This window comes from Schistocerca piceifrons, chromosome 6 (assembly GCF_021461385.2).
Source record: "Schistocerca piceifrons isolate TAMUIC-IGC-003096 chromosome 6, iqSchPice1.1, whole genome shotgun sequence".
NCBI classification, from domain to species: domain Eukaryota; kingdom Metazoa; phylum Arthropoda; class Insecta; order Orthoptera; family Acrididae; genus Schistocerca; species Schistocerca piceifrons.
The window spans coordinates 562,631,219-562,655,567 of record NC_060143.1 but is presented as its reverse complement, the minus strand read 5'-3'; the positions used below and the strand labels follow the sequence as shown (position 1 = coordinate 562,655,567).

The 24,349-nt window shown below is 42.6% G+C and overlaps 1 protein-coding gene across 1 annotated transcript in view; it reads left to right on the top strand.

Moving 5' to 3' along the window:
- Nucleotides 1–24,349, top strand: part of LOC124803020 — a 1,344,800-nt gene that overhangs the window by 809,211 nt on the left and 511,240 nt on the right. Inside the window, exon 3 of the mRNA XM_047264127.1 lies at nucleotides 11,260–11,392. Coding sequence (XP_047120083.1) covers nucleotides 11,260–11,392 — 133 coding nt within the window. The remainder of the gene's footprint in view (nucleotides 1–11,259; nucleotides 11,393–24,349) is intronic.

Sequence of the window (24,349 nt, the reverse complement as noted above, 5' to 3'; positions counted from 1 at the left end):
CGTAGATGTAGATGAGACAACAAATAATAAAATATATTGTGGGCCGTTTCTTTATTACGAACCAACGGGTGGATTCGTTTCAGAGTTATTAATTTAGTTTCTAGCTTTCTCGTGTTTTATCTGCATATTAGTTCTTTAGTAAAAGTGTAAGAAGAAAAGAGATCAAAAGAAACTGATTCCTGAAGTAGTGGGGACCTGAAATACAGACTTCGGGTTTGGTTGCTGTGAGAGAGAACACGCCGTTTAACTGAACGTAGGACTACGTAATGCTTGCAGAGGGCGGGCTAACAGGCTGTGAGACGATGAACGTACACATAAAGGGCTAGTGAGCTATTGGAGGCCGGAGAGCTTTTTTCCGGAAATTTTCTCAGTTTTTACTACACAATAGAAGAAACACTCTTGATTTGGCGCGTAGTACTCCCATCATTCCAAGAAAGTAGGTGGTAGCCTAACCAAACATAACGGGACTCGGCCCTGCTTGACGCTCGAACGCTCAAAGTGCGCAAAATTCCGTCCGAAGCAGAATTCTGCATTTTATAAGTTTTAACGATCGCTGGGGAGCTAGGTTAGACATCGCCCAGAGAGAATGAGATTTTCACTCTGCAGCGGAGTGTGCGCTGATATGAAACTTCCTGGCAGATTAAAACTGTGTGCACGACCGAGACTCGAACTCGGGACCTTTGACTTTCGCGGGCAAGAGCTCTACCATCTCAGCTACCGAAGCACGACCTACGCCCGGTCCTCACAGCTTTTGGCAGAAGTAAAGCTGTGAGGACCGCGCGTGAGTCGTGCTTCGGTAGCTCAGATGGTAGAGCACTTGCCCGCGAAAGGCAAAGGTCCCGAGTTCGAGTCTCGGTCGGGCACACAGTTTTAATCTGCCAGGAAGTTTCATCGTCCAGAGAATTTTCACGTTGTCCCAGGGTCAGAGGACCGTGTTTACCGTCCGAAAATAGACCACTTCGTGGCAGATCTTGCTGGGAGGCAGATGTAACTTCACACAGGTGTAATGTATGTGGTTTCTGTGTTCAGGAAAGTGGAATAACTGTAGATGACCATATGCATACCTACAACTTGTTCAGTAATATTTCCTAAGCTTACATATGTCATTTATTTTGTTGTTTTCTTGTTGAATTGTGTATTAACAACCACTTGGGTCGGCACAGTATACTACTGGTTACAAGTAAGCATTTCACTACTTATAATAGCAACTAATACAACCTTCTTAATGTTTGGTATTTCTAGACAGAGGCTGCTGATGAAGCGCTAGTGCTGCTAGTGTTAGTATTTGGTTTTACAGGTTATCTTAGCGCGGATCAGACAATACAGGACAATAAAAGAAATGCAGCAAATCTGCGTTGAAGTGCGTAAATGGGTCTCCCTGGAGTCCGCAACAACTCACCAGTAAAATAACAGAACAACACCCTCGAGATCGGCAGTCATGTGAAGCTGACACCCAACTTCAAAGATGTATACATTTATTCAGAGTTCCTGTAACATATGCTATAGTTCTAGAAATACATTTACAACATTTGCAAAGCTCTTCAGAATTTCGCGAAAAAATATATGATAACAATTCTGAATAGATCCCCAACATCTTTGCTGTCGTTGCTTTTTCTTAATGGAAACATTCCAGCATGATGTAGCTAAAGTAAGAAGATCATGACGATCTTATTCAATTGCTGTATAAAAATGTTTCTATAACATTTACGGTCCGGTATCGTCCATGGGATCCTACAGTGTTTGGAAAGCAGGATGATACTAAGCGAATATAAAGTCTCTGTATCCATCACTTTCAATTCTTTCATGTAGAGAAGACGCGACTTTTTGCTACACTGTGCTTTTTTATAGGTGTTACGGTTCATAGATATCAGTGACACCAGAGGGACAACTGCACAAGAGCACAGATTGAACGAGCAGAGCCATATTGTTCAAAGGAGCGTGAGTATTGTCGTCACGTAGAGTCGTTACATCCTTCTTAATTAAAGCGTTCTTTGTTGTCATCCAAATATTCGTCTTTTTTAAAAATAATTACACGATATTCTTCTGTTTAATTAATATTCTGGAGATGGTGTGCGGCTATGATGATCTGCCGAGCGTTGAAACACGTTTCCGCTGCGTCCAGTAAATAATTTAAAAGGCCACCGTGAATTCTTAATACAGCATTTTCAAAGTACATCAAGTTTCAGAACGCTTCGCACTGCAGATTAAATGTACGTTACCACGATTATTAAGAACGTTGCAAAATCTACATCTATTTTACAGTACAGCAAATCGCTAACTTGAATTGAACAACGAAACGCTATGTAGTCTTGCGCAAATGGGTGATCAGTTGGCATTCGGACCTTCCTGTTACTAAAGGACAAAGTTTTCTCAGTTCGAGTAATGGTTTAACCGACCATTACCAGTAGAACTCTTAGGGTGCTATACAGACTGTGATCAGATCCTTTACGAATTTGTTTTTTTAGGTAATGAGAGTGGGTTTCTCACTGTTGAAGTTACCCCTTAAACTATTATCTGCCCAAGAAATATTAAGGTTTTCTGTAGAAGTGGTGAGAAAATTTTCAGAACGGCGATCATATTTTCTTTCTCTGAAATAGGCAAGTATTTTTACAAGATTTTTTTGTATTGGAAACTCTATAAATATAGCATATATATATATATATATATATATATATATATATATATATATATATATATATAATCTTGAAAGTCGGGTTCCAGTTTCACCAGACAGAGATTCGCTTCAGCGGTCATCCAGACAAAAGTTGAAAGCTTACTCAAAACGGCGACTATGGTTAAAAATTACGTAAAGTTTCAAACGGCTTCTTCTCCTCCCCCTGCGGTTGCACCAATAGATGTAAGACTATCTTTTCCGGCGGCTGTGGCTGAGCGGTTTTAGGCGCTTCAGTCCGCAACCGCGCGATCGCTACGGTCGCAGGTTCGAATCCTGCCACGGGCATGGATGTGTGTGATGTCCTTAGGTTGGTTACATTTAAGTAGTTCTCGTTCTAGGGGACTGATGACCTCAGATGTTAAGTCCTATAGTACTTAGAGCCATTTGAACTATCTTTCTACGGCAGAATCTTATAAGACCTCTGTCAACTAATAACAAGGCAGTTTCCTGAGGCACAGTAGGCAGGATAGGTAGAGTCCCTGGTCTCCCGTAAACTCCATCCACAGGCTCCGGTGCGTCCACCGGCGCCGACCTACCGCCGTGTCGCCCTCTGCCAGTGTAATATCGGGGGACGTGGGGTCAGCACATCGCTCTCCCGGTCGTTGTCAGTTTTTTTGTTAACTTCAGCAGCTGCTGCTTGGTCAGTAGCTCCTCAGTTGGCATCACAGGGCTGAGCGCACTTCTTTGCAGCCCTCCCACCGAGGAGGCAGAACCGGCAGTGGAGACCAAGTTTTCTAATGGCAACCAGCCGCGTTGACGACTCATCTATGCAGTCCTCGGTCTCTGTTCCTTCCCCTGTTGGCAACGGTCCAGTTTCTTAGTGTCGTAAACTCAATCAAGTGGACCAGTTCTGAGGCCAGACAAACACGGAAGTCAGACGCCACCAGCCTCGTCTGGTCATTCCTTATTCTACTAGCTGGAATCCGAACTGACGGATTCCGCCAGATGTCAAACGCGAGAACGCGCTTTGCTCTTGGCACGCTTGGCACCTTGCAGCTAGTCACAGTTCGGCTGCTTGCTTGTTTCAGCAGGACATCATAACACCATTCGAGTACAGGCATCACCATCTTTACTCAGATTGCGCGACTGCGTGACGCCATGGCTGTACACGGCCAGCGCCAACCATATGGTAAGAAATCATTGCAGCAACCACCTGTCTCACCCGTGTCACGATTTCATGGGCTCAGTACTCTCTCCCTACAAAGATAGAATCTGTTCATGTCTAATTTACCACTCCTAGTACATGTGAAGGCTTAGTTTAAATAATTTGGTGTGATTTTTCTCTGAGTTGCTCCGTTGATGTAATGTCACTGAAGGCTACTCTCGCCTAATTTTTATAACACTATGTCATCGGAATATAGCAAATTCTTAATCTGTAACCTGTTTTTTTTGGTTCAGTTATAAACTTTTTCCATATAGTTCATCAACGACCACTTGCAGCTGTGTACGAAGCAGATGCATACTAACGAGGAAATTACTTTAAATCCCAGTGTGGTGTTAATTTCAGCTGCCCCGTAGATGGCGCCAAGCTTTTTACAAACAGTTGTCTGGTGGTCACCGCTAACGATAAAGAGGTGGTGCACAACGTACACTGTGCTACAGACAGTATACTGAATGCAGATAGGAAAATATGTACCAGCGAATAGTCTGCATACGCGATTGTCTGAGTTGTTCTGAGCACTATGGGACTTAACATCTGTGGTCGACAGTCCCCTAGAACTACTTAAACCTAACTAACCTAAGGACATCACACACATCCATGCCTGAGGCAGGATTCGAACCTGCGACCGTAGCGGTCAAGCGGTTCCAGACTGAAGCGCCTAGAACCGAACGGCCACACTCTCAGCTGTTATTTACACGCTCTTCTGCGTATAATTCTGTTCAGGAATTACAAGTTACTTGTTTATCCACTGTTTTTGGAGTGGAAAAAATCTCTTCTAATACATTTTCTTTTAAAATGAAAAGTTGAAAACATCCTGCAGAGCAAAAAACGTGTGGTCCACGTATGCACAGCATTTTCACGTCAGTGCTTACGATGCATTTAAATGAACGGGTGGATACGGTAGATATCTGTAACCTTTACCGTTGATACTAAATCTCTCCCCCACGCAGGGGAATTTGTAAGGGTTCGACGATTGCTACAGGGGCCCGTAATTAACCCACAACTTTAAAATCTAAAGTAACACACATAAATAGCGAAAAGGAACTTAGTATTCTTAGATTTACATTAATCTTGGAGAATGAAGGTAGTCAAGATTACTAACAATTCTTTTTATTACTTTCACCGGATTTGACAGATCTAGGCAGTCACCGTCGGATCTTATAACGTAATAAGTGGTACATGTTCCTTACAATACTGAAAGTCACATACTGACGTTGGGCAAAATAAAGCGTGGTGTGGAACATCGGCGTGTCACAAATACATTGAAGCGCGAAATAAACTGGTATAGGCATCCGTATTCAAGTACAGAGACATGTAGACAGGCGGAATACGGCGCTGCGGTCGGCAACGTCTATGTAAGACAACAAGTGTCTGGCGCAATTGTTAGATTTGTTACTGCTGGTCCACTGGCAGGTTATGAAGATTTAAGTGAGTTTGAACATGGTGTTATATTTGGCACACCAGCGATGGGTCACAGACCTCCGAGACAGAGATCAAGTAGGGATTTTCCCGTGCGGCCCTTTCACGACTGTATCGTAAACATCAGGAATCCGGTAAAGCATCAAATCTTCGACATCGCTCCGGCCGGAAAAAGCTCCAGCAAGAACGGGAGCAACGACGACTGAAGAGAATCGTTCAACGTTACAGAAGTGCAAGTCTTCGGCAGACTGCTGCAGATTTGAGGGTTGGGCCACCAACATGTGTCAACATGCGAACCATTCAATGAAACACCATCGATATGGGCTTTTGGAGTTGAAGGTCCATTCGAGTACCCTTGATGAACGCACGATACAAAGCTTTATGCCTCGCCTGGGCCCGTCAACACCGGCATTGGACTGTTGATGACTGTCAAGATGTTGCCTGGCTTGATGAGTCTCGTTTCAAATAGTCTTTATCAGATGGACGTGTACGGGTGTGGAGACAACCTCATGAATCCATGGACCCTGCATGTCAGCAGTGGACTGTTTAAGCTGGTGGAGACTCTGTAATGCTGTGAGGCGTCAGCAGTAGGAGTGACACGGGACGGCTGATATGTCTGTGACAGGTGACACGTATGTAAGCATCCTGTCTGATCATCTGCATCCATTCATGTCCATTGTACATTCCGACGGCACGGGTAATTCCAGCAGGGAAATGCGACACCCCACACGTCCAGAATAGCTACAGAGTGGTCCCAGAACACTCGTCTGAGTTTAAACACCTCCGCTGGCCACCATACTCCTCAGATATGAACATAATTGAGCATGAAACATCCTGGCAGATTAAAACAGTGTGCCGGACCGAGACTCGAACTCGGGACCATTGCCTTTCGCGTGCATATGATCTACCAACTCAGCTACCCAAGCACGCCTCACGCCCCGTCCTCACAGCTTTAATTCCGCCAGTACCTCGTCTCCCACCTTCCAAACTTCACAGAAACTCTCCTGCGAACCTTGTAGAACTAGCACTCCTGGAAGAATGGATATTACAGAGACATAGCTTAGTCACAGCCTGGGGGATGTTTCTAGAATGAAATTTTCACTCTACAGCGGAGTGTGCGCTGATATGAAACTTCCTGGCAGATTAAAACTGTGTGCCAGACTGAGAGTCCCGAGCTCGAGTCTCGGTCCGGCACACAGTTTTAATCTGCCAGGAAGTTTCACCCTGTATATCACCTGTCGTAGGACAAAGCTAACTACAAAATTTTTCAATGTGGGCATGTCAAACTAACATACTATACTCAGTAAGAGGGGCGAATTTTTTCCTTGCTTTGGCGTAGTTACTATAAAACAAGGAAACGGAAGCAATGCCGAAAATGGACAGCGTGGAAGGTAACGGAGTAAAGTTTAAAAGTGAATACACGTCTTTAAGAAGTGTAAAAATAAAAACGATTGTACTGTCATTTTTGCGTTAGTATCCTTTATACACTGAAGAGCCAGAGAAACTCGAACACTTGCCTAATATCGCGTAGAGCCACCGTGAGCACACAGAAGCGCCACAACACGACGTGTCAGGGACTCGACTAATGTATGAACTATTGCTGGAGGGACTTGACACCATGAATCCTACAGGGCTGTCCAAAAATCCGTAACAGTACGAGGGAGTGGAGATCTCTTCTGAGCAGCACGTCGCAAGGTATCTATGTTCATGTCTGAGGATTTGGGTGACCAGTGGGAGGTTTTAAATTGACATCAATGGATGCAGGTGATCAGACAGGATGCTTACGTACGTGCCACCTGTCAGAGTCGTATGTAGACGTATCAGGGGTCCCGTATCACTCCAGCTGCACACGCCCCACACCATTATAGAGCCACCACCAGCTTGAACAGTCCCCTGATGACATGCAGGGTCTATGGACTCATGAGGATGTCTCCATATCCCCACGCGTCCATCCGCTCGAGACGCTTTGAAACGAGACTCGTCCGACTAGGTAACATGTGTCCAGTCTTCAACAAGAATATACGAATGGATCTTTGGCTCCAAAAGCCCATATATGAGGGGTCCTGCCTAGTCGTCACTTATAGGGTGCTTAAAGGATGCTGCGTTCTCGAAATGCTCTACAACAATTCAAGCAAATAACATTAATACTTTTTCTTACAGTAAAGAAGATTGACAATACTTTGAATTTCTAGCGGTGTTGCAAGCGATGGGTGACTTGCAAATAATCAAAGTGCTTTGCTACACACTATGTCGATGTAACCACTGGATTTGGATCACTAATAACTGCTATCGTAGTGTCGGTCTACAACTGTCGTGGTCTGTGAGTCCCGGTACTGCGCCGCCGAGGCTGGTGGGAGCGGCGGTTGTATTGTCTTCGGCTAGAGGGCGTGTCTGTCGAGGTGCGGCCCTAATCAGCGCACCATTGGCAGAAGTCGTGTCACCGCCTTCTCTGCTCTTGCGTTCTTCATCTTCGTTCCGGCGCTTGAGGTTACGCCAGAATAGTATCGATGATATTTCATTGAATGGTTCGCACGCTGACACTTATTGATGGCGCAGGACTGAAATCTGCAGCAATTTGCGGAAGTGCTGCACTTCTGCCACGTTGAATGATTCCCTTCAGTCGTCTTCTGTCCAGTTCTTAGAGGATCTTTTTCCTGCCGCAGAGATGTCGCAGATTTGATGTTTCACAGGATACCTCATATTCACGGCACGCTCGCGAAATGGTCGTAGGGGAAAATACGCACTTCATCATTACCTCGGTGATGCTGTGTCACATAGCTCGTGCGCCGACTATAACACCACGTTAAAACTCTCTTAAATCTTGATAACCTGCCACTGTAGCAGCAGTAACCGATCTAACAACTGCGCCAGACGCTTGTTGACTTATATAGGCGTTACCGACCGCGGCGTTGTATTCTGTCTGTTTACTTATCTCCGTATTTGAATACGCACGCCTATACCAGTTTCTTTGGCACTTCAGTGTATTCTGGAAAGAACGAGAGTTATATGTGACGTAAATAACTTCTAGTATTTTGCAGTTCATCTTCTTTTCCTAAATTAATCGCGGACGTTACATTACGATCCAAACGATATAGAGACTATCAAAAAGAGAATGACGAAACAGTTTAGAAAAAGACCATGAAAAAGAAGCGAGAGAAATGAGATTCACTGATTATGAAACAATTGAGTATGTCGTCAGAATTTTACTGACGCCGAAATACCCACAGAAGTGCACCAGCGGCGTTAGTACTAATGGAGAATGGAAATTAGTGTGCTGTATCGCCTCCACGTTCTATGACGGGTAGAGCACTGTACGTATTTCTTCTGCTAGGGTTTTTGTACTCCTTGAGATATTGTTCATTGTTAGCCACTTTTCAAGCACTGCTGCATATAACCCTCTACAGCCCTTCTACATCTTACGATCCAATAGTTACGTCATCCATTTTCTTGTTTCTTTATATCGTGAACTCACATTTCATTAGTCTGTTCTCTACATGTTTTTTTATTACGAGGCCGTGCGGTTAAAGGCGCTTCAGTCTGGAACCGCGTGACCGCTACGGTCGCAGGTTCGAATCCTGCCTCGGGCATGGATGTGTGTGATGTCCTTAGGTTAGTTAGGTTTAATTAGTTCCAAGTTCTAGGCGACTGATGACCTCAGAAATTAAGTCGCATAGTGCTCAGAGCCATTTGAACCATTTTTTTATTACGAGGAATCGAAAACACAATTTCCATAACCAGTCCATAGCCATTTCGTCTTGATATATGCTTAACTCATTTCTATATTATTTTCTTAACGGTCACTGTTACGTCATCCTTTCTTTATTTTCTCTAATCAGTTTGTTATTTGTCACTATGTGTTACGTATTTCATACATGTTTCCACTGTTAACATTTTAAGCAGTATTTGCGTACCTAACTAACATGTTTCATTTTTGTAAGTAAGTGCAGGCAGTGTGAACAGTTTATAGGGCTTCTGCTTAAGGCATGTTGTGATTTTGCATCTGAATACTGAATTCAGTTTCCCGTAATACTAAGACGTTTGTGCTCTCTCGTCTATTTAATAACGAATCCATACGTTTGCGTTTAAAATAACGCAAAGTCAAATTCACTATATTCTTATATAACTTTGTCGTTAATTTTTGCTGTTTTCCCGTAGGCCAACAGACTGATATATTTTAATGCTATCGTAATATTAATCTACAGTCTTACACTCGCTCCTTTTTCGAGTCACTCCATTTTTTCCACAAGGATTCTCGTTCCGAAACAAACAAGAATATGTCATCTGCTCATCGGAAGCTGTTCAGATAACATCTAGTTATACGTTTACTTATTGATACCAGTGTAATGATTTGAAGGCCTCTTCCTAGGCCGGATAATGTAGGTGAGATGACTTTTTTCACAGTATCCTTGCTGTACACGATCTTGGCAGATGCTGGTGGAGTCTCTTCGAGTACGCGGTAATATAGTGCATGCAAAATAAGATTCCCCCAGATAATACACTCTAAAACATAAAATAATGACGCACCACGAACGAACCGTTCAAATGGGACGAAATGGGTAGATGTGACGTCCATGTCCATCAAACAAATGATTACGATTTTATAAAAACTCAATAATTTATTCGAGGAAAAGAGGTTTACAAATTATGTGAATAATGCCTTGGTCCACCCCTGGCCCATGTGGAAGCAGTTATTCTGCCTGTCATTGTTAGATTTGATGGTCGACCTTCTGAAGAAGATAATGTCAAATTCTATCTAGTTGGTGCATTAGATCGTCAAAATCACGATCTGGTTGCATGGTGCTGCCCCTAATAATCCAAACGTTGTCAACTGGTGAGAGATCCGGCGATCTTGCCAGCCAACGTATGGTTTACCGAGCACGAAGACATCCGGTACAAAATCGCCCCGTGTGGGCGGGCACTGTCTTCCTGAAATGTAATTCAGGATCGCTTGCCATCAAGGGTAACAAAATTCGGCGTAGAATGTCGTCGACGCACCAACGTGCTTTAAGGCTGGCGGGGGGGTGACTGGCACCCCAGGCCATCACTCCTGGTTGTCGGGCAGTATGTTGGGCGACACTCACATTGGTTATCCCTCCCCTGATCGGGGAGCCTCCAGACACGTCTTCGGCCTGAAATTTCACAGACCGGAGTAGACTTGCCTCCTGTGACATGTCTCGCTCCAACTGAGCCCCATTAACCGGCGAAGACGTGTCTGGAATTCCCCAGACAGCACAACAACCAAGACTGATGGTCTGGTATACCATTTCTTTGCCCCTTTGGTTGTCAACCGCGGCACCGTTACAGCAGAGCTGTATGATGATGGTACTGTACACTTCGTCCTGTTGCCCTTCATGGCAAGCCATCGTGATCTTACATTTCAGCAAGATAATGCCTGAGCACACATGGCGAGAGTTTCTGCTGCTTGCCAAACCTTACCTTGGCCAGTAAGGTCTCCGGACCTCTCCTCAACTGAGAACGTTTGGAGCATTTTGGACAGAGGCCTGAAGCCTGCTCGCGCTTCAAAAACGCCAATTGGGCAGAATTTGGCACGATATGATTCAGGACGACATTCAACAGCTCTTTCAGTCAACGCCTACCGACCAAGTGCTTGCATAACTGACACAGCTGGCCCAACAAATTAATGACCTGCACAATTTGTGAAGTTCTTTCTTTCGAAATAAAAAAAAAACAGTTTGCCTGCAACTGTAATCATTTGTTTGTGCATACATGTGCATCACATCTAACGATGTCCGTTCCATTTGTATAATTCCTTCGTGATACACCATTTTTTGTGCGGGTGTAGAGTGTATTCCATGCACCTTAAGATAGACAACCAGTGCAGCTAATGTAAGGTGGGTTAGCTATCTGAAGTTGAAAAAAATATGTTGTCGGCCAGTCTTATTTCGCCCACACAGTATAATGAATTTATCATGTGGAAAATATATAAACGGTTTATTACTGCTTATCATGTAACTAAATGCAAGGAATGGCTTTTGTGTTTCAGCTGTCCTCGTCTAACGCGACGCAGGTCGTGCTGAAGTCTGTGGGGCTGAGCCTGTCTGGTAACTTCAGCTGCGAGGTGACAGCCGACGCCTCCTTCCTCACCAAGACGGTGTCCGCCACCATGCACGTGGTTGGTGAGTTGCCATCTCCTCTGTAATACAACGGACTTCTACTGCTTTCAGAAAATTACCCGCCAGTTATATTAAAGCGGAAAGATCCAAGCAAAATATATGCACAACGGCGGAGTGTTGTGCAAAACTATCATTACTACTTGGCGCAGTCATACAGCAGGGCACAATTTTATAACAGGTGCTTCAGAATAGTGTAACGCCGTTAAATATTATGACACACTAATAAAACTACCCCTCTCATAGCTCCACATTCGTGAATATTTATGATGAGTGTCAGTAGCTTGCCAGTAATGGGTCGCTGCATAAATGTTTTTTTAAACATAGATTTTGAGACGCATTAGTCTCTCTGTTGCTTAAATGTGCAGATTTTTGAAATTAACTGTTGCTTTGTGTGTGTGTGTGTGTGTGTGTGTGTGTGTGTGTGTGTGAAACAAAAGACGTGGAGGAAGAAAACTAAACGATTATTTTACTGTAATACACATTCTTTGGCGAGAAGGTCAAATAAAAATCTCCAAACGAAACTTAAGATTTCCACATGGGATGGTGTAAATTTTGCTAGCTCGAAACAAACTGAGCATTCACATTCAATATTGTAGATAACGTTAACCTTATTTTTGTACAATGGCTCTGTTGAAGAGGATTTCGTGCCTTCGTGTCTAGTGGTAATAACTTACTCTGCCAGAATAAGTTACGAAGTTTGATACTTCGAAGACAAGTACTTGCGATTCTCTTCATCTCTCGTGGTTTCTTCCTGGTGCACGAAAATACAGCGATGTTTAATACGGACTTTGACGTAGAAACATCCTTTGTGTGCACAAAATTTATAACCACTATAACCAGAAAATTGATAATGCATCTTAAGTGTTAAAGTTTCGATCCATCTGATTAGGTCCAGAAGTCTGAGACAGACAACCTCAGAACAATGTGAATACGACTTCGATGCTGCTTTGTTTATGTATTTATTTATTTATCTGGAATACAGGAATATGAGATCGAAAAATGTATTTATAATGGTCCTAGAAATAGTACTACTGGGGAGACGTCTGCGGAAGCAAAGACAGATTATGTGAAGCCACATACTGGGTGCGATACTTATATATCAGATAAGATTGTTTTCTGGTAAGAATTATATGGAGAGAAGACTGACACCACAACATTAGAATAACTGACCTACACGAAAAGAAAGAAAATTTGAACTCAGAGGTTTATCTGCATTCGGCAGTGGGAATTTTTTATGTGGCTCATTGTAGGTGATCGTTTTCCGGTCTGGACCTGTGTCGTTACGCTGTGAGTATTTTCATCGTAACAAATAAGCTCAGTCGAACTAAACGAGTGCCTTATTTCAGTCTGGATTTTGCGACTACAGGAAAATGTCGCATATTAGGTGCAACCCAAAAGAAAAGACAGGGATTCGGTAGATTTGCGTACCTGCCAGTCTACTTGTGATTTCTCCTTCTGTTTATGCACCATATGTATGAACACACAACTTAATTTGTTCCTTGCATATGTGCTACATGTATTTCATTTGAATTGGTCTTTTTTAAATGGGTATCAGTCAAGAAAAACAACTTCGGAGAATTAAAAAAACTGTTTTAGTACTAAAATATCAGGAAATAAGAATGCCTCCTCATATTAATTAGTAGTACACTTTTAATTATTAGATGACTACAAATACGTACAATTTTATGAACGTTTAAAATGTGAAAACATCCGCCCTTTAAAAAAATTTTGGTCTCATAGGAAGAAGACACACAATAAAATGTTGATGAGCGATCACATTAGTGAATTAAATGTTACAAAAACCACTCTAAGCCACAGAAAATGTATATAATGGTTTTAAACTTGCAATGGAAACATGTAACAGTTTGGGAAATGGTACACAGAACTCACGTCTTTTCACTTGTAATAAACTTTTCCTCAGTCATCGTCATATGCTGTTGTGCTGTCAGTAGACAGGTGTCAGCTCAACAATTCCTCATAGAACTGCATATGCTCACTTGGAATGTACTGCTGCACCATTCCTAACTCTTAACTTCTCTGCACTTTAATTGCCACCCGTCCTGCTGGGTACACGTAGTGAATGTGTGACTCACTAACCCGTTGATACATGTCGAACTTTTAATGAACCCATCTCTGGCGCTCCAATGCACAAAGTGAAAGAGACTGCTGATTGCGAAGTTATTGTCATATTTTGGCTTGTTCCGTGTTTCCTCAGAAACTGTCGTCTTCTTGTAATATTTTGTGTACCTGCCTTTAAAGTCCAGAATATCAGATGTGTCAACTTACATAACCATAAATTTTCCAGGGTTTGTACTACATTTTAGAATGTGCAGTGTTGTTTGATGAACAGTGGATGTCCTACCGTTCCGTCGAAGCTTCTTTGAAATGATACCAGAGTCTCGATCGAACGATAAAAAAGTTGTATTCTCTCACTGTTGAATAAGTCTGAAACGTCCAGAGTCTGTCAGTGATAGTTGGACTCCCTTTCCACCGGTTCCTTCATAATAAACATACAAAGTGCTTAACCCCTTCTTTATGTCTTGCATGCAGAACCCAGAGTGAGATTTTCGTGAGAAGAAGTACATTCTGTACTGGTACTTTTGGCCGGCCAACATTTTCCATATAATCAAATGCGAGGGATAATAGATGCTGCTCTCTTTTGGCTTCATCTGAATTTTCATAGGTGAGAACAGAATAATTTTGTTTTTTTAATTTGTAGCCGGTGAATCGCAAGCTCGGCAGCAGCTGCGCGTTTTGCTGTATCATTGAGATGTGGTGATCTAAGCTTCAATTTCTACTCTTCGCATCTACAGTAGACCGCCCAAATCAGTAGTTGAAATTCTCCTTGAAATAACTCCACTAGAAATAGAAACTTTTTTTGTATCAGTAAACCTCTCCAAGAACAACTTATACTTCATTTTGACATATGAACCTGCACAAGTTTAAACATCTTTGTAGAACAGTAGTAAGATTCCTGCAATGACAGTGACTGAATACCTTCCCTCACTTGACCATGGACAGGGGAGGGATGACTATGACTAACTCCTGCACCCCTCTTGTCTTCTGGGGTTTTAGAAGCAAGCTATAGTTGCCTTATTCTTCGAAATCAATTTTCACTGATGTCAAACACTGCGTTGAATGTTTTGACACACACCTCTTCTTGTGATAAGTGATGCTAAAAGAATCTACTACCACAGGTAGTTCATATTTTTTAACGCTTCTGCTTGATTGGTGTCAAACAGGTCTTGCTCATTCTTCGATGTATTACCATAAAAAGTTGTAAAGATGTGCATTATCGCCTATTGATATATCGAGAAAAAGTATCAATATGTGCATATATCAACGGTAAAAGTATATACGTTAATGGCTCACACAAATATCGGCCTCACGTTGTAAATATACTGCCCATTTCATACCTGTATATGTGAGTTTTGATTTATTGTTAGATGTTCTGTACGCCAACAGATTAACAGCCTGCTTATCCCCCTTAGAGCAAGAATCGAAAGGAGAACGATGCTCGTTCCAGCTTGGCGATAATCACTTTGCTAAAAATGGCACCTGCACATAGGTGACACAATAAAAGGTATCCGTTGGGTCCGTTGTCCATTTTCGTCACATATCGGATTCGTCCGGAACACTTCACGTCCACTTCCCTGTTTTTCCATTTCTGCCAACGCCAGTGACTTAAGAGTTATAGTGTCAAAATGGCGAGATGAAGCGAACCGTTGCAGTTTCTGTTGGCAGCGCCGAGCGCCGATTACGTCAGCATTTCCCCTCACATGTCCCCGCTCACGGCAATGGCAAGTCTTGTCATTTAGATTTTTGTTCATCATTTTCAACAACTGCTTTTGAAGAATGCTGATGGGAAAAAATTGCATACCAGCTGCCTTAAAAATTGTTTTTTAACACAGCAGGTTTACTATTTCTTCACATCGGAAATCTTGTTTTTCCATTCATGCTGGAGACCTTCTATTTGAAAGTCATCCATATGTCGGAGCCTATGTATCGATCCAGCAGTGTCCGTGAACTAGTCGATGGCCACCTTCCCTACCTTCTACTTAAAACTGGCTATGTTTCAGCATAATGCGGGGTAACACCATTGGGGATGTAGAGCTCCTTCTAACACCTCCCTTACCCGTAAATTTTTTGGTGTCGATTTCATTACGCTGACTCAGTTGACTAGTGCTTTACTCTATACCTTGTCCAGTTTAAATGTGCATATTTAATTAAGCTAGGGACTGATAAATGCTTTGTAAATGCTTCGAGGCACATTGAGGTCTGCTATTTCTCGTAGGATATTTATCACTGTTTCGGATTTTTGTGTTACTCTTCTAGCATGTGACATTCGTAACAGTACGTGGACGACTTACAACCCTAAGTACGGAGAAGTTTTCCTGCCTGCAAATTTGCATGAGCGTGGAATTATTTGATTGAAGCCTGCACATCAGTGTCTAGTGCACACGCTGATCGAGATCTTCCTAGACGATATTTCTAGTATGTTACCGTATTTAGTAGACAAGTGTTATCACACACTAGATCATGCATATCTATACTAGAGTTATTGAAAAGCAGTGGGGACAAAATAGATAATAAGCCAGAAATTCTCATCCGCGGTCTGGCTGTGTGTAGCCCATTTGTGATGATGATTTGATGATGTGCTAACACCTGTTGTACATTTTGAGCAACTCGTTTGGGCAGATCTCAGTCCATTGTTAACTCCGTTAAATTTGCCAGTATGTATTTATTTCCACCTCGTTTGTGCCTGCTCCATATTTAAACCGAAATTGTTATGGTAACAGAAAGCCGTCTTTTCCGGCCACCGCTCCAAACCATACCAATTATCGATTCCAATGTTTTGGGCGCGCGTGTTAACAGTGTCATAAGTCTATAAGATTCTACCTTATTTCTGTCCTTGGGTTGTTTCTTAATTTTCGCTACTCTTACTAATTTCATAAATGGATTAACGACGCACTGGCTCCATACTCGATTAAAGATATTGATTTGCTGTTTTCCCAATTGTGAGAGGAGCCAAAGCACTTCGTAGCTAATCTCGGTAGGTGTAACACCATTTAGGTTCTGCATTTGGGATGTCCCAAACGGAATTCTCAGAGTTCATGGCTATGACAGGAACGATTATTCGAAGCACCAATAGTCTAGTAAAAATAGACTTTAAAATTCATATCTTAAGAGCTATGAGTGCTTCTTGATGTTAGGTAATGTGATAGCTCCATAGCTTGAGAGATGGTACTAGAGAAGGAAGTAAGAAAAAAAAAATGTGGAGTGAACATGTGCTCGAGAACGCATACCGTAAGAGCTATAGGCAGTTGTTCATTTCCGCTACTGGAACCGCATCTCTTGTACGAAACAAGTAGCTGTAGCGCTTAAATGGGTTCACATGGCTCTGAGCACTATGGTACTTAAAATCTGAGGTCATCAGTCTCCTAGAATTTAGAACTACTTAAACCTAACCAACCTAAGGACACCACACACATCCATGCCCGAGGCAGGATTCGAACCCGTGACCGTGGCGGTCGCGCGATTCTGGACTGAAGCACCTAGAACCGCTCGGCCATTCCGGCCGGCTGTAGCGCTTATGGTATGCATTTTAAAGCCCATGTTTACCTGATAATATTTTCTTGTTTTCGGTATGTACTACCTCCTCTCAAAATAGATAAAGGAAAGGGCTTGCAGTAGAAAAGGATTTCTTTCGGAATACCTAAGATGATGAAGTGTTCATAGCTCTTAAGGTAGGCATTTTAGATCCAACGCTTGTTAGACTATTATGCCTCAAATGATCGTTCCCGTCATAACACTGAATATCGGTATTCCACATGGAATACCATTTAAAAAGTAAGTTTGCGCAGTGGGTTCCTCATTCAGAACTTACATTTGTGTGTTTATTGTTGTGTATAGTCGATATATGCCTAATGCAAGGAGGAAAATCGTCTATGAGCCTGTGTAGGAATTCGAGACCATCATTATGATGCATAGCTGGACTGCCTGCACGCTATCGTTCTGCGATGAAGTTTCTCACGTTGGTCTGAGCTCAAGTTTGTCACACACCCTGGGTGATAGACATTTTGTTCACTCGGGTGCCACGTCGCCTATCTCGAGCCAGGAAACTGACTTGTCTGCAGTAAGACAGTACCGAGTGCGACGACATCTCGAGAGCCATGCACTCTCAGGCCGGCGACCATCGTTGAGGACTCCCATGGCGCGGTTTCGGAGGCGCACAGACAGTGGTCAGCCAACTGGCAACGCTGGCCGCAGGAGTAGCGTGACGCAGTCCTTGCCAGGGCACCCAGTTCGGCGTGCAGCAGGCTACGAGAAGAAAAAACGTTGCCAGATTTCACTCGTCATCGTCATTCAGGTCCATCACCTGATACACTGGTTTGTTGGGCCATTGGTTATACAACTCGATAACCTGTGGTGCGCCTAATCGATGATTTGGACAGCGAGAGTTGCATTTTTAACATGCTAAGGGAGGCTGTTGTGCCCAGTTTTCGAGGACTCGATGACGTTATCTTCCAACAGGATAACACATTATTGCCAGAAACAGCTCGTTCTTCATATCTGTTACTTGCATAAAACATTTAGTCGTTGGTTATGGGTGACTGGCACATAACTACTCGCCAGACGCTACGATTGATGAAGTCTGGCACAGAGGGGAGGCTGCATGGAATGAAGCACCAGTACCTGACTGCCAAAACTCGCTTCTTCTCGATACCCAGGCGGATTAGATCCGTAGCTGCAACCAGTGGTGACAACTCTGTGTTCTATGTTTCGCAACAAGCATGCCCCGTAATGACCTGTAAGTGTGACCACGGATACCTCCAAAAATTCTATAAATCGTTATTTGCCATCCTTCCTGGCGCTGAATGGCTGACAATGTATAAACTACCACACCAGTAGATGGAAATTAGCAGACGAAATCAGTAATATGTGAATTACCTAGAATGACATCAATAAAATTGCAGTGTAGTTTGAAAGATAGGTAGTGTTCCATTGTACGAAACATCAGTACTTGTTCTAAATGTGTGTAGAATTCTAGACCATGGAACGTGTTCATTTGCAATTGAAACTTGGATGTGGGACCCTATTTTAATTCACAATTAGTAAAAAAACTGAACTGCCTTAGTTATATAATCCTGCTAGTACACAGCAGTTCGGTGCACCATTTGTGCAACTTTGAAATAATCACTTCATTTATGTTAATACAAAATCAAATAGGCGTAATGCAGGAGTAGGTTTAACAATGAATTTAAAAAAATACGAGTGCGGGTAACCTACTACAAACAGCATAGTGAACGCATTATTGTGGCCAAGATATACACGAAGCCCATGCCTACTACAGTAGCTCAAGTTTATATGCCAACTAGCTCTGCAGATGATGAAGAAATTGATGAAATGTATGATGAGATAAAAGAAATTATTCAGGTAGTGAAGAGAGACGAAAATTTAATAATCATGAGTGACTGGAATTCGACAGTAGGAAAAGCAAGAGAAGGAAAAGTAGTAGGTGAATATGGATTGGGGCTAAGAAATGAAAAAGGAAGCCGCCTGGTAGAATTTTGCACAGAGAATAACTTAATCATAGCTAACACTTGGTTCAAGAATCATGAAAGAAGGTTGTATACATGGAAGAACCCTGGAGATAATAGAGGGTTCAGATAGATTATATAATGGTAAGGCAGAGATTTAGGAACCAGATTTTAAATTGTAAGACATTTCCAGGGGCAGATGTGGACTCTGATCACAATCTGTTGCTTATGAACTGTAGATTAAAACTGAAGAAACTGCAAAAAGGTGGGAATTTAAGAAGATGGGACCTGGATAAACTGAAAGAACCAGAGGTTGTACAGAGTTTCAGGGAGAGCATAAGGGAACAATTGACAAGAATGGGGGAAAGAAATGCAGCAGAAGAAGAATGGATAGCTTTGAGGAATGAAACAGTGAAGGCAGCAAAGGATCAAGTACGTAAAAAGACGAGGGCTTGTAGAAATCCTTGGGTAACAGAAGAGCTACTGAATTTAATTGATGAAAGAAGAAAATATAAAAGTGCAGTAAATAAAGCAGGCAAAAATAATTACAAATGTCTCAAAAATGAGATCGACAGGGAGTGCAAAATGTCTAAGCAGGAATGGCTAGAGGACAAATTTACGGATGTAGAGGCATATCTCACTAGGGGTAAGATAGATACTGCCTACAGGAAAATTAAAGACACCTTTGGAGAAAGGAGAACCACTTGCATGATTATCAAGAGCTAAGATGGAAACCCAGTTCTAAGCAAAGAAGGGAAAGCAGAAAGGTGGAAGGAGAGTATAGGAGGTCTATACAGGGGCGAAGTTCTTGAGGACAATATTATGGATATGGAAGAGGAGGTAGATGAAGCAGAAATGGGGGATACGATACTGCGTGAAGAGTTTGACAGAGCACTGAAAAACCTGAGTCGAAACAAGGCCCCGGGAGTTGACAACATTCCATTAGAACTACTGACAGGCTCGGGAGAGACAGTCCTGACAAAACTCTGCCATCTGGTGAGCAAGATGTATGAGACAGGCGAAATTCCCTCAGACTTCAAGAAGAATATAGTAATTCCAATCCCAAAGAAAGCAGGTGTTGACAGATGTGAAAATTACCGAACTATCAGTTTAATAAGTCACAGCTGCAAAATACTAACACGAATTGTTTACAGACGAATGGGAAAACTGAAATATATGAACGGCTTCTAAGCCGACCTCGGGGAAGATCAGTTTGGATTCCGTAGAAATGTTGGCACACGTGTGGCAATACGGACCCTACGACTTATCTTAGAAGAAAGATTAAGTAAACGCAAACCTACGTTTCTAGCATTTGTAGACTGAGAGAAAGCTTTTGACAATGCTGACTGGAATACTCTCTTGCAAATTGTGAAGGTGGCAGGGGTAAAATACAGGGAGCGAAGGGTATTTACAAATTGTACAGAAAGCAGATGGCAGTTATAAGAGTCGAGGGGCATGAAAGGGAAGCAGTGGTTGGGAAGGGAGTGAGACAGGGTTTTAGCCTCTCCCAGATGCTATTCAATCTGTATATTGAGCAAGCAGTAAAGGAAACAAAATAAAAGTTCGGAGTAGGCGTTAAAATCCATGGAGAAGAAATAAAAACTTTGAGGTTCGCCGATGACATTGTAATTCTGTCGGAGACAGCAAAAGACTTGGAAGAGCAGCTGAACGGAATGGACAGTGTCTTGAAAGGAGGGTAGAAGATGAACATCAACAAAAGCAAAAGGAGGATAATGGAATGCAGTCGAATTAAGTCGGGTGATGCTGAGGGAATTACATTAGGAAATTAACCACTTTAAGTAGTAAAGAAGTTTTGCTATTTGGGGAGCAAAATAACTGATGATGGTCGAAGTGGAGAGGATATAAAATGTAGACTGGCAATGGCAAGGAAAGCGTTTCTAACGAAGAGAAATTTGTTAACATCGAGTATTGATTTGAGTGTCAGGAAGTCGTTTCTGAAAGTATTTGTATGGAGTGTAGCCATGTATGGAAGTGAAACATGGACGATAAATAGTTTAGACAAGAAGAGAATAGAAGCTTTCGAAATGTGGTGCTACAGAATAATGCTGAAGATTAGATGGGTAGATCCATTACTAATGGGGGGGGGGGGGGTAGTGAATAGAATTGTGGATGAGTTCGTGGCACAACTTGACTAGAAGAAGGGATCGGTTGGTAGGACATGTTCTGAGGCATCAAGAGATCACCAATTTAGTACTGGAGGGCAGCGAGGAGGGTAAAAATCGTAGAGGGAGACCAAGAGATGAATACACTAAACAGATTCAGAAGGATGTAGGTTGCAGTAGGTACTGGGAGATGAAGAAGCTTGCACAGGATAGAGTAGCATGGAGAGCTGCATCAAACCAGTCTCAGGACTGAAAACCACAACAACAACAATGTTAATCTTGCCTTAATTTCTGTGTCAGTCCACCTAATTTGTTTGTTTCTGTTGTGGCACTTGGTTGTTTTTGTGTACAAATATTTTTCTGTTTGGACACGTGCTCCACATGGATGGCGCGCAGTTACTGCCCGCTATCCATGTGGAGCACGTGTTGCTCTCATCGTGGACTTCTGGTACTGAGCCACACACAATTGATTTCATCAGAGTGTATGGGCCTGAAGAAGTTGACGCAACGTCGAAATTAATAGCCAAATCAATATAAAATCTTAAGTACAGCTGGAGGAATTACATTTGTAATAAAAAAATTGTACCCGCTGTGTCCCACCTTCGTCCAATTTAAATATGGATGTACGAAGATTGTTTCGTATTGTTCTAATTTATTCGGTTTAACGCTCCTGTTTCGTGACACGGGGAAGCGAGTCTGACCCGGTTAGAATCCATCCCACCGATTTGCTCAGGGAGCTGGAGAGTCAGGTGGCATGGATGCAGTTTTCAGGCGTTTTTCCATTTCCCACTGGGTAAATATGGGGCTGGTTCCCCACTCGTGCCTCAGTCCTTCATAGGGGGTGAATAAGAGACTGATGACCTTAGATGTTTAGTCTGTGAAATCATCACATTCTACATCTGATTTAGCAATTTTCGTGACTAATCTACACTCAGTGACGTAGAAATGCTCTTGAGTCACACAGCTAGCTTGTACTTTGAATCTTTGTGCAACATCTCCATCTCCTCTTGCTGCAGCTTCATTTGGTTGAGGTTTTTGGCTCAAGAATAAAAGTCTAAGATTCTTACCACATTTTCTCTACGACAGCTAACACATCTTGTGAATCACAAGTGCAATTAAGGATGGTTATAGGGCGCAAGAGGTGTTAGCTGTTAATGTTCAGCACGGACCAGAATGCCGTTCTGGTCCGAACTGCCGGAGTTGGCAGTCATGTTTGCATGAGGTGTACTTGCTTGTGTGAACAAATCTTGTATGCGTGTGTGTGTGTGTGTGTGTGTGTGTGTGTGTGTGTGTGTGTGTGTGTGTGTGTGTGTGCGCCTCTTTTTTTCTGACGAAGGCTGTGACTGAACGCTTATCTGTAAGTGTCTTTCAGTTTTGCCTGCCTGTAGCTTTCACGTCATGTAAGTAGCAATCTATTTTTACTACATTGTTGATATTCCAGCCGTGAGATTCCATTGTTGGTTAGAGAAAACTGTTTTAGAAATGGCGTCCGGACAGCCCTCGAAATGCCCAGCGGTACTGAGCGATCGGCGTGTCATCCTTAACCGGTAGGAGTCATTGAATGCAGATCTGGAAGGGCATGTAGTCAGCACACCGCTCTGACGACCGTTCTCAGATTTCATGCCCGAGGCCGCTACCTCTCAGTCAAATAGCTCCTCACTCCTCAACTGATCTCACAAGTGCTGAGTGCACCCCACTTGCCAACAGGGCAGATCCGAGCGATCACCCACCCAAGTGGTAGCCAAGCCCGCCAGCGCTTTGCATCTGTGATGCGAAAGACCGTTAGCGTGTGACGGTACAAAGCCCCGTTACTAGATCAATATTTCTGGTGTGCAAGGATTGCTTTGTGGAGAGCGAGAGCGCTACACTGCGCGCGATAAGCGAAAGCGCGTGGCGAGCCCGCGCGAGATTTGCAACAGTCGGTTGGGATGGTCTCCGGAGGCCACGTGGCCAGCAGCTTGGGACATTGTTTGGTTTTTGGCGCATTACGCGAAAAGTATGTAACTCACGGTGAAGAGCGATGCGGCAGTGGATTGTGCACCTTCTGAAAGATCGATCTTTACTTCAAGTCACGTGACACAAAAGTTACAGTAATCTCAAAATCGGTTAATATCACGAATACTGAAAGACTAATAAAAATAGTAAATAACAACGTACAGGGATGAGCGCGCACTCATTAAAAACGTTTCGTCATAGCGGATCGAGTGTCGTAGTCATTTGTTAAGATTCATAAATAATTAAGCCCATAAAGAGCAATAAACAAAGCTTGATTGAAAACTGTTTATAAAATTCAATAGAAATTTCATGACATAAAACGGCACTATATAATATTTTGGGTGGCATCACACGTATTTTAAAGTGTTTAAGCTAATATTATACACTTAACTTGCAATAATGTTCATTGTTTGCAAATTATTATTAACATTTATCGCCCATAATTAATTAACTATTATAGATATGAAGATTTTGAGCAGCGCAATGTGTAGATCGGTATAGATTACGTGTAAAAACGATGTTATCTGCAGTTCTATCTTAAAACTTTGCAGCACAGATGTCGATAAACAAATTTGCGCTAAGTGGCGAAATTTTGCAAAAACTAAAAATTGATTTACGGGCGATAGAATAATCCTAGAAATTATTGTAAAGTGGTAAATAAGATGTACTTTTTAGGGCGGTTCCGATGGTGTACTTATTTCTGTCGAGGGATGTATGTATCAAAATTTGTAACCTTAACTGGTGAGAGTGGTACTTGCATAACCAGGGGGTTGACGTCCGAGCCTACATAAGCGAGCGGCCGTCTTGGCCAGGGGTCAGTCGTTTTGGAGGGTGGGTGGCGAGCAAGCCCCACTTGAGGATGGCCCATGTGGTCGTTTGAGAATTCTTTTTCGCGCCGATTTATTTCGACAATGAGTATTGTATATTAGCGCAAGTGTGCAAGCATATAATCGGTGAACTGGAAGTGCTACGATTATTTGTGTGAAGATTTAAGAGGTATACGTCGTCGTAAGTGAACATGTGACGAATTGTGATTTTGCGCCAAAACTTCTAGAACAAAGAGGACAGCGGGACTTCTGGTTCTGTTGGTATTATTGGAATAAATTTCGTCTATAGCAGCCTACATTACTGCTATTGGGGGTCTTGGAGTCAAATTATTATTAAAGTAAAACTGTAAACTGTCTCACCAGTCCTAATTTCATTGTGTGAAAGAAAAGGACAACACCAATAAATAGTGACTAAAATGTGTCGTGAAAACTGATTTTAGTATAATAATCGCCTAATTCTTGTTATCTAGCATA